This window comes from Macrobrachium rosenbergii, chromosome 21 (genome assembly GCF_040412425.1).
Source record: "Macrobrachium rosenbergii isolate ZJJX-2024 chromosome 21, ASM4041242v1, whole genome shotgun sequence".
Lineage (NCBI taxonomy): Eukaryota > Metazoa > Arthropoda > Malacostraca > Decapoda > Palaemonidae > Macrobrachium > Macrobrachium rosenbergii.
In genome coordinates, this window is record NC_089761.1 from 57599273 (window position 1) to 57609895 (window position 10623).

Sequence of the window (10623 nt, forward strand, 5' to 3'; positions counted from 1 at the left end):
AGTTTAGGGGAAGTTTGACAAAAGAGTGATGGGGGCTGACATGCATGATGGATGAGAGTAAAAAGCCTCCGGCGAAGTCATGGTTTCGGTGTCCATCTCCCGTGGGAGGGGAAAGCAAGAAGAAAAGAAAGTGGTAGGACGCTTCATTCGCTCGTTTTGTGAAGAATCAACTGGCTCGAAAACATTTCCCCTTTTATTCCGTTCATTATTATGCATTTTGTTTGGTTAGTGGAGCATTTTCACTTCCAGATAATTGTCTTGGCATTGGCTCTTGCAGTTTCCCAGTAGGTGAGGCCTGAAGTTATTTTAACATTTATTTGTTTCAGAAAGTCTCATGAATATAAAAACCCGAAATCTTTGTTTTGACGTTGTTAGATGTAGATGCTTTGTCGCGCAAGTTTTCGTACCTTGATAACGAGAATTTGCATGACGAGTATTGATTATTTAGTTGAATTTCGCGCCGCATTTAGTTTTATCGCCCAATGACATTACATCGATTTTTGCACTGGTCAGATTTTTATCCCAGCAAGGAGATAGTGCCTGTGTACGCGTGTGTAGATATTTTCAAGCGTACACGAGTTTGTAAACTACTCTTTTCAGGTATGATTATTTTTCTTTGTTGAATATTACTTTCGTAAGTTAATTACCTATCAGACTTTTTCTCTATGACGTTTTACAGTTTTTGAGTAATTTAATGGTGATTAATTCAAAGTCAGAAATGATTGATTCTTCACCGAGATTGTTCACACTTTAATGTAATGACCAAGGATCGTATTTCATCGGTCATTGTATAAATAATAAGTAATAGGAACGCTACTATTGTTATTTTTATACCAAAGCGCGGTGTATTGATGAACTGTATATTTACTATATGTCAACGGGAATTGCACACCCAAATTTATGCATTCATGTATAGCTTTGTAATTAATAAAAAGAGAGGGTGAGAATCAGTTTTATCAGTGTGGGAAGGCTTGTAATTAATTACTATAATTATATAGAATTACCTCCAAAGTGTAAAAGTAATATCCGCCCTCATCTTTTGTCGTTTGAGGTAATTGGCAAAAGTAATCAAGTTACTACTTTTTCGTTGACGATTTCAGAGAATACTATCAATGTTTGTCATATTTTTTTCATGGAAGTTACTATATAAAGAAATAATAAAAAATATACTATAATTGTTTGATATAATTAATGGAGAAGTAATATGCATTTGAATAGCATCAAGATTTTGACAAGTTTTCCATGATTATGAAATGCACAGTCGATTACCCTATGCATAATGGGATGGGAATGAAATAGCTTTCCAGATGGTCATTTTATGATAATAAATAGTGTCTACTTTATCAGATAGTGATGGATAGTCTTTCGGAAGCCGTTTCAGTGGTAGGATGGTTCAGGGGAGCGAGTAGCAGGGTGCAGGTTTGCATGCTGAGTCTTGGTGGTAGCTCTGAGCTCTGGGGTTTGAAAGTGACGGGGTTCCATTTCACGTGGGCATGGAGGCTCTCCATAGTAGGTGACCTCAGCTTTATATCCTCCGTATTGATCAGCTGCGTAGTTCAACTGAATATTATAAAAATAAAGAGTACTTGAATTTTCTTTACCTGAGTATTAATTTTTCTCTGCATATGTCGTGATATCTTCCTCAAAACGTAACTGACCGTTTGCTTTCGTCCATCTGGAAGCTGAACTGTGCATGATCCATTTACCGCTTGTCCATCTGATTCCTCAGCCTGGACGAAGTCTGTACCAGCATATACGTCGTTAACAGCATAGCTACACTGGTAAGGATTTGGTTCCTGTGAATGGACACAATAGAGGCCTATTTATGCCGAATCGAATTACTAATGCTTTTTGCTCAGACTTTTGTTCCTAGAAAGATATGTCAGTATAGGTTGTGCAGAGACTGACATTTCTATTTTTATTAATAGAGGTTGGTGAGAAACGACCAATACTTTAGGCAAAAAACACTTCTCTGTGAGTTGGTTGGGGTGGGTGTTTACCTGGACGATAAGAATCGGGATAAGCAGAAAGAGCCAAGTTAAAGAAAACGAATAGGACAGCAGCCTGTAGATAGTAGTAGGTAAATATAGTGATAACGATAAATGAACAATTACGATGGAGAGTGCATTTTTGGAAATATTCGTATTTCAGTAGTTCTCGGAATGCGATTCATGTAATGCATTTTCACTTCATTGTAGCCTTTCGCTTGAAACACATTTCCTTGTTAATGATAAACTTGCATTAATGTTTGTGGTGTATATCTGAAGGAATTTTTCACACTATGAATTTTGTCAGTTTTCCCAACTTTATTTTTATCTCCTCGCCTTCGCAAAACATTGCTGAGGTATTTTGATCGAGTCGTTGAAGTGTTGGAAGATGTAAGAAATCATGCATGTACGGTGATAGATCTGCTTTTCATAGAGACCCTGTTAGGTTGGCTTTAAGGCGGTTCTTCAGTGTAATCGGCAGCAGTTAGTTGTCCTTAGGGTGAACCCGGAGATGGGAAAATGTAAAAAGCCACCCTTCCCTTGGCTTCTGCATTTGTTCTTAATATATCTCATGGATTAAGGTGTGATACGAGTATAAGAAGTTCTATTTTAAGATTTGAATTGAATTTAGTAATATAATATATAATATATATATATATATATATATATATATATATATATATATATATATATATATATATATATATATATATATATATATATATATATACAAAAACATCTTAAAATAAGAGAGTATTTATTTTAAGCTTTTTCGTATATAATTTTATATATATATATATATATATATATATATATATATATATATATATATATATATATATATATATATATATTCAGTGTTATTCCACATAGGAAAATGAAAGATGTAAAAGGTTGGAATATGCCCAACAGTTTCGTCCTACAATAGACCTCTTTTTGGAGCGTGTATTAAGGAAAGAAAAATTGTTTATAATGTATGTAGCCAAGAAAGTCCCAAAACCTTTAACATACAAAATACTGTTACCAAAAACTAGTAGTGTCAACTAAAGACATATATCCGCAAAAGAGTACAATAAAATAAGAATACTGTTAAAACTCATAAGGAAGGACAATCATTACGACCTATAATTAATACTATTGGTTCAGTGTCATATAAACTATCTAAATTCCTAGTAACTTTATTGCGGCCACTTGTTGAAAATAATTTAGGATTTGTAAACAGATTAATGAAGAAAACCCCAAAAGATGATGAAATATTGGTAAGTTTGGATGTTAAAAGTCTGTTCACTTGTGTACCTGTCAACGACGTCTTAGGTTTTTTAAACAGTGAGCTACGTAGGCATGTAATATCTCTGCCTAAACATGTCATTTTAGAACTAATCAGACTGTGTGGTTGACACTTATTTCGTTTTTAATGGAAAATTTTACCGACAAAAATTTGGACTGCAGGTGGGTAATTGCTTGTCTCCTGTTTTATCAAATATTTGTATGGAATTTTATGAGTGCAGAATAGGTACTTCAGTTATGGCAGATATTATTTTCTGGGTGAGACATGTTGACGATGTATTTGCTGTGCTGAAAACTTATATTGACATTTAGAAAATTTTAAGAGATCTCAATACTTTAGTTCCCTCCATATCTTTTACAATTGACAAAGAGGACAGTGGTATTGTTTCATTTTTGTATGTTACAGTTGTGAGGTCAGTCGTAAGTTCTAGCTATAAGTTTAAAATACATAGAAAACCTTCAGATAACAATCTTATTATTAACAATCACTCCTCCCACAAAGTAGACGTAAAATTCTCAGCATTTAGATCAATGTTTCTTAGAGTACTTAATATCTGCAGTCCAGAAGTTATCAATAAGGAATTAGACTTTATATAACAAGTTGGAATTCAAAATAACTTTAAATTAGAGGATATTGATTACAATCTAACATTAGCAAGAATAATATTTTACTCATATAAGGAGAAAAACAGAAAACTGAATTTTATATCTTTCCCTTACCAACCCACGTTACAATCCAAAGTCTACCCCCTAAGGTTACTTGGTTTTTGTGCAACTTTTTCAAATCCCTGCGCCATTGGTAAAACTTTAATTTGTAATAGTCCGGAAAGCAATGAAGGAATTATTTATAAGATAACAAGTGCGGAAGTTTTTATATAGAACAGTCTGGGAAGGCACTCGAAAAACGCATTGTGAATCATAAATATAACACAGAACAAATAATGTAAGTAATGCCTTATGTGTTCACAGCAGTAGTTTATATAAGTTAGATTCTTTTATTTTACAAGGTATGAGAAGTCAGTACAATTTGGATAACGTTATCCATTGAATATCATATAATATACGTTATTTATATGTACTTAGTGTTATGCTGTTTCAAGTGGACATATTACCTCTTTTGATATTTTGGTAATTATCGATTGTTCAACTGCTATTCTTATTTTATTATACTCTTTTGCTGTTATATGGTTTTAGTTCAAACTACTAGATTTTGGTAATGGTATTTTATATGTTAAAGATTTTGGGCCTTTCTTGACTACATACATTGTAAACAATTTTTCTTTCCTTAACAAACGCTCCAAGAAGATGTCCACTGGAGGACGGAACTGTTGGGCATATTCCAACCTTTTGCATCTTTCATTTTCCTATGTGGAATACAATTGAATAATATATCTTCGTGTGCTAGAAGTTACCAGTATTATATATATATATATATATATATATATATATATATATATATATATATATATATATATATATATATATATATATATATATATATATATATAATTATAAAGGTGTGCTCTCTTGTGCGTATGTCTGTGCGCTTCCACTATGAAAGTGGAAATGCGGGCATTATTTGCATAATATGTCACGCTCACTTCATGCGTTAACAAACACATTCAAATACACGAACGCATACTTCGTCGGTTACGTAATTATGCAAACGCACGCATGTATATGATTGTCTGTAATGGTATAATTGGTAGGTGAGGGTATTTCTCAGTGGAATTACTCATTTTTATGGAATATAGCTTTCATGATGCTCTGTCCCCCGTTTTCATGTTTACATCACTCGGTAATCTAAAAGGATGATTCGTTAACTCCCTAATTCAAGCGTGCTTTAATATTTTGTGTGACATTCATCTCTTGCTTATATGTTTTACGATTATGACTCTTATTTTGAAAGCGTTATTAATATTACTGTAATTGCAGAAAATTTTCTCTCATTTTGATCATAATCAAAATGGAAAATGCATTATGCATGTGTTAATGATCGCTGACTTCATAAAATTATCATCTCTAAGGGAAATCTGGAACTGAAGAGAAGAAATGATTTTTGTTGACGTGGAAGAGTTATTTCTTTTAGTGGATAGAGTAAATTAATCCTTTTGAAAAGATTTGTGAGTCATCTTTGCGTTTCCTTATTGCACGGAAAATTTATTTAAGGTATTTTCGTATCGCAGTGGAAAGTATAGCTACATTTTGTAATTAAACTTGTTTAAATCATTGTTTCTCAAAATGAAACTGATAAATGAAGCAGTTTTGTTACACTGAAGGCATCATGCATTTGAAGATACAAATCCATGTAGAGTACGCGTTTTTTTCACCGTGAAAAGATTAAGTAGATTTTCCTAATAACACACATAGGCTTCTTGTTGAAGACAACGCATTTTTATCGGTGAGGTCACTCGGATGGAAAGGGAATCGTTGTACCATGCATGTTAAGACTTAGGTTCGAAGACTGTCCATGACATGGATCGGCACTCATCTCCCCGTAGTGCCATTGAAAGGTATTTCTGCAAAAGGCTCTCTGTAGTGCACTCTCTCTCTCTCTCTCTCTCTCTCTCTCTCTCTCTCTCTCTCTCTCTCTCTCTCTCTCTCTCTCTCTCTCTCTCTCTTTTGTACGTGGAATTTGCAGTCTATGAAATATTTTCTGTCGAAAATTTTTCAGCTGTTGGGGAGATATTTTGTTTTTCGGAATAGTCAGTGCTTATGCTTTTATGTTTTTTTTTATTGTTGTTTGCCTGGGGAATTAAAACTCGTCAAGAATTTGAAAACCTAGAGAAGAAGAGGTTCTCCAAATAATTTTGTGTCATGCAGTCAAAAAATATATATTGGTTTTCAGGTGTCTGACTTCATCTTGATTTTCTGTTTTTAAAGATTAAATGTTAGCCGATGATATCCTGATTTTTTAAAGAACGGATCTTGGTTTAAAAGCTTGAAATTTTTACACTACAAATGATGTGACTAGTAGTGACAAAAAAAAAATTGTCATACGAAATTTTTTTATTATTATGGTGATACCAAAATGTCTAAAGAACAGATCATGGTCCAAGAACTTCTCACGAAGTTCTTCCGGATAAATATTATCTTGAAAATTTGTAGAGATAAATTACCAGCACAAATTCCTTGCATCACGGTAGCAATGAGTTCATGCATAGTTTATCGCCTTTATGTGCGTGTTTATATGTATGCGTCTGTGCCTGTGTCTGTGAGAGAGAGGGAGAGAGAGAAAGGGGGGGAGTTAGTTTGTTGTCGTTCGCCTATTAATTTGGTTCTCTTTCTTTTCAGGTATGTGCGAATGTCTGCTGTCATGGGTGTGCTAATCTAGGTAATGTGTTCTACTGTTGTGAGGGGGAAGGGACCAGAAAAGGTAGGGAGGTCTAGCATCCTCATTCCAAGAGACCAGCAGAGGACTTCGCCCCTGGAACCACCCACTCTAAAGGGAAAAATGGCGATTAATATAATATATATATATATATATATATATATATATATATATATATATATATATATATATATATATATATATATATATATATATATATATATATATGTATGTGTGTGTGTGTATATGTGGGTGTGTGTGTGTGTGTGTGTAGTTAACAGGCGGGGTTTCTCAAAACCCAACAGCGTAATTGAGGACCGTATATTGGATCCATAAATAGGTTACTTAAGGTCCAAATCGACAGTCATTGAGCTGTCAGCTATATAGAACTAGCAGGAAACCTTCAAATACCGAATTTTCTAACATCGGGGATCTTGCCAGTAAATGTAAATATTCATTTCAATGTAAAGTCTTTAAGGTTTATGGCGAGCTTCCAATCACCAACTTTTAACAATTAATGAATCACTGTTTAATAAAAAAAAAAAAACTTATCCCCACACTGAACACCCATTCCACGTATTGTACCTCTTTTTTTTCCCGTGAACTGTTAACGGTCTTGTCTTCCTCGGCCTCAATACTCAACGGTTGGTCTTACTAATATTTTGAGCAGTTTTTTATTGTACTTATTTTGTTTATCTTAAACTTCGTCACCTGATTTAATTGTACTAATTATTTTATCACTTTTGTTGCTGGATAATGAGGCTGGCTGTTTGGTTTCGAAACGTTGCAACTAAAGAATGAATTTGACTTCCCTGACCCAGTGGTGTGCTTCCCAGTCTTCGTTGTAATTAAATAAATAATCATATAAATGATGGTGTAGGGGAGTAGTAACCTCTAACGCGTCTCTGGAAGATGCAGTCAGCTAGACAAGGCGCTTGGGTGCCTGGTTCAACATTCGGCTCACGTTTGCTAGGTCCATGGATCGCTCTTAGTCTACTACTCACAAATCCTGTTAAATGTTAATGCTCCCAGTTAATGCTGGAGTACTGAAAATGATGGTACCCGTCCCTTTTTCGATATCCTTATACAGAGAAGTAATAAGGGGTTTAAATATAGTGTCAGCAGAAAACCTACCCATATTTATGCTAATGTACATTTATATTTTAACCAAAGCAACAGTCTAAAGAAATCCATGCTATTAAGAACATTACGTATATGTAGACCTGAGTATATTGATCATAAAATAGATAAAATTTGGAATACAGGCAAGAAATTAAAATATTCTGATTCCTTATCAGCCAATACATTAAGAGCGGTAAAAAGGAGCTCTTATGGTAATAACCACAGAGAAACTTCAAAACAAAACCTGTCCTTCTAACATATAGTATTAATTTCAGGTGTTTCCCATCTCTGTGACCAATAATATTATACTTCCATGACAGGAAAATCTTAGGAAATGGGAATAAGACAGCGTCAAAATTTACAAGATATGTGCTGGATAACCGTGCGATTATTCGCTCATGTTTCTGAAAACAGTTATGCTGTCCGTTCGACTAGTAGTAAAAAGTATAACTGAATCCAGGTTTACACAGGTAAGAACATATAATGTGACAATTTCTACCACTATGTAGCAGTCCTTTTGAAGATTTCGTTAAAAACTGCCCGTATTACGTCTACACACACACACACACGTATGTATGCGCGCGTGCGTGTGCTTCTCTCATTAAGCCGTTTGCATAGACAATGCCGGGTCAAGTGGAATCAAGACAACAGCTACGTTAATCCCTCAGAGGTGTTTTGTATATACGTGTGTATAGGCCATAACAGAACAATAAATGAAGACAAATTGTTTGTACTGCATGTTGGTTTTTCAGGTGTTTCAGCTCTTTCATTGGAAGGAATTACTGTTTAACACATGCTCAGGAAATATATATACTAGTAATTATGCGCGGTCGCTAAAATTTGTTTTGCAAAATTTAGCAACAACCTGAACTAAGTTTCAGGACTTTTTGATTATTTTGAGTTGAGAACTCTCAGATTTTGTTTTTTTATTTTTGTGTGCCAGTATTTCTAAGAACTAAGAGTATTTTTTTTTTACGTAAAAAGTAAAATATCTGTTATGTCTCCGGCTCTTATATATTTCTTATACTATACAGCCCCAAGTTTAAGTAAGTTATTTATATTGAACTGGGCACTCACTGAAGATATTCTTTTACCTGCCGAAAATTCTTTTAGATGCATTTCATATTCCGATACTTATTATTGCAATAAGTCCAAACAAAAATATTTTGTCGTGATAAATGAATTCTGTTATAAGACTTCAACATGTAGTTTTTCAAGATACCGTACTCTTGAAAAGATTTTTTAATCTCATTAACTTTTCATATGGTAAACAACAAACTCAGGACTTATTCTCAATAATTTATGTTGGCATAAATAATGTACAGTAGATTTCCTTGGGAGCAAATTGCCAAGGAAAGAATTGTCGCGACATGATTGTCTAGTGATAAGAGGGTTCGGGAGTGTAAGAAGGAGCAGGATTGTAGGAAGGCTCGTGGTAGCTCTGGGGCTTGAAGGTGATGGGGGGCCCATATTCGTGTGGGTACTGGGCCTCTCCATAGTAAGTAACCTCAGCTTTATACCCTCCGTAGTGGTCGGCAACATAGGTCACCTGCAAATCAAAGTGGGAGTGGGTATTAAAATGAAATAACATTGTCGCAGAAAAATCCTCAAAAGGAACATACATGGAAAACTGAATTTAGGTTATGTCCGCTCTTGTTATAAAAAAGATGAACACTCACTGTTTGCTTGCGTCCGTCTGGGAGCTGAACGGTGTACGATCCCTTAACTGTTTGCCCGTCCGATTCCTCGGTCTGACCGAAGTCTGTGCCAGCATATTCGTCTTGAACAGCATACTGGTATTGGTAAGGCTGGGGTTCCTGATTAAAGAAATATAAATGGATTACTTTAAATGCTACTGCTGTACGGGTTTGATGGTCAGTTTTCAGAAGTACCTTATTGAAGACGAGAAGGGTCAATGTGATTCTTTGTTCTGTTTATTTTTTATTACCTCTTTGTATGTCTGATGGTGTGCAGGAGCCCCATATGCATCGGAGGGAGCAGACAAAGCCAGCCCCGACAGCACGAACAGAACAACAACCTAACAGAATGAGAGTTAAAGTTAACAAAATTATTTTACCGTGGATGTTTATGGTTTCGATCATTTTTGGCACCGAGGAAGAGAAAATTTTCATGGTATCCTTAATTTCGAAGTATAATTAAGAGTTCCACTTGCAGCAGTAAATTCTTAGGCTAAAGGAAAGCAGTTAACAAAACAGCCCGCCACGAGCATCTTCTTACCACTCCTGCCCTCCTGTACATGATGATTGTGCTATTTGTTGCGAAGTCAAGAAGAAAATGATGTCTAACCGAGGGAGGAGTTGAGCTTTTATAGGAATGGCTTCCAAATTGTCGACCTTGATCATCATTAGGTGGTTTTCGAGAAGGTCCATTGGCGCATATAGGTCGCCCTCGGGCGTTAGGGAGGAAAGAAACCGCCCACAAATTCCCTTGAGTTCATTAAGGGCCATCGACGTGAAGTACGTGCTCGCTTAGTAGTCGCGCTATTTAAAAATGACCTAGCGGTTTCTTTTTTTATTTTTCTTTCTTGTTCTTAAGATGTAATTTGAATTGGGAGTGGTACATTATTTTGGCGTCTGCCTTTTCAGTGCTTAAATCCTCTCTCTCTCTCTCTCTCTCTCTCTCTCTCTCTCTCTCTCTCTCTCTCTCTCTCTCTCTCTCTCTCTTCGAAGCAAAGAAGTCTTCTCTTTTATTCACTCACTCTGTCTCTCATAAAGAACTTTTTTGCATACCTTCATATTTAAGATCTTAGATGATACATGTGAAGCATGTTCCTTGTAATTCTTCTTTTGCCTCACCTGCGTATATGATGGGGCATGAGAGCGTTTAGTTGACGTATGAATGTCAGAGAGTCCGTGGGAATGCATTTACGAACGC

The 10623-nt window shown here is 35.3% G+C and overlaps 2 protein-coding genes across 2 annotated transcripts; both read right to left on the reverse strand.

Annotated features, from left to right (window-relative positions):
• Window positions 1-1377: 1377 nt before the first annotated feature.
• Window positions 1378-4635, reverse strand: LOC136849505 (uncharacterized). The gene is made up of 3 exons (XM_067122850.1): window positions 4570-4635; window positions 1707-1796; window positions 1378-1560 (listed from the first exon to the last, which is right to left on the reverse strand). The coding sequence occupies exons 1-3, from the start codon at window positions 4633-4635 to the stop codon at window positions 1378-1380; spliced, it is 339 nt and encodes a 112-aa protein (XP_066978951.1).
• A 4403-nt stretch (window positions 4636-9038) lies between these two features.
• On the reverse strand, window positions 9039-10018 carry LOC136850220 (cuticle protein 7-like). The gene is made up of 4 exons (XM_067123856.1): window positions 9967-10018; window positions 9677-9766; window positions 9408-9545; window positions 9039-9277 (listed from the first exon to the last, which is right to left on the reverse strand). The coding sequence occupies exons 1-4, from the start codon at window positions 9985-9987 to the stop codon at window positions 9107-9109; spliced, it is 420 nt and encodes a 139-aa protein (XP_066979957.1). The 5' UTR covers window positions 9988-10018; the 3' UTR covers window positions 9039-9106.
• Between the last annotated feature and the right edge of the window lie 605 nt (window positions 10019-10623).

Bases quoted from the DNA above. Each gene is read 5' to 3' on its own strand.
- LOC136850220 (XM_067123856.1), bottom strand. From the start codon at position 9,987: ATGTACAGGAGGGCAGGAGTG. The intron at 9,767-9,966 runs GTAAGAAGATGC...TCATTCTGTTAG, and splicing joins TGTACAGGAGGGCAGGAGTG to GTTGTTGTTCTGTTCGTGCT. The intron at 9,546-9,676 runs GTAATAAAAAAT...TTCTTTAATCAG, and splicing joins ACCATCAGACATACAAAGAG to GAACCCCAGCCTTACCAATA.
- LOC136849505 (XM_067122850.1), bottom strand. From the start codon at position 4,635: ATGAAAGATGCAAAAGGTTGGAATATGCCCAACAGTTCCGTCCTCCAG. The intron at 1,797-4,569 runs GTTTGTTAAGGA...GTCCATTCACAG, and splicing joins AGTGGACATCTTCTTGGAGC to GAACCAAATCCTTACCAGTG. The intron at 1,561-1,706 runs GTAAATGGATCA...TATAATATTCAG, and splicing joins AGGAATCAGATGGACAAGCG to TTGAACTACGCAGCTGATCA.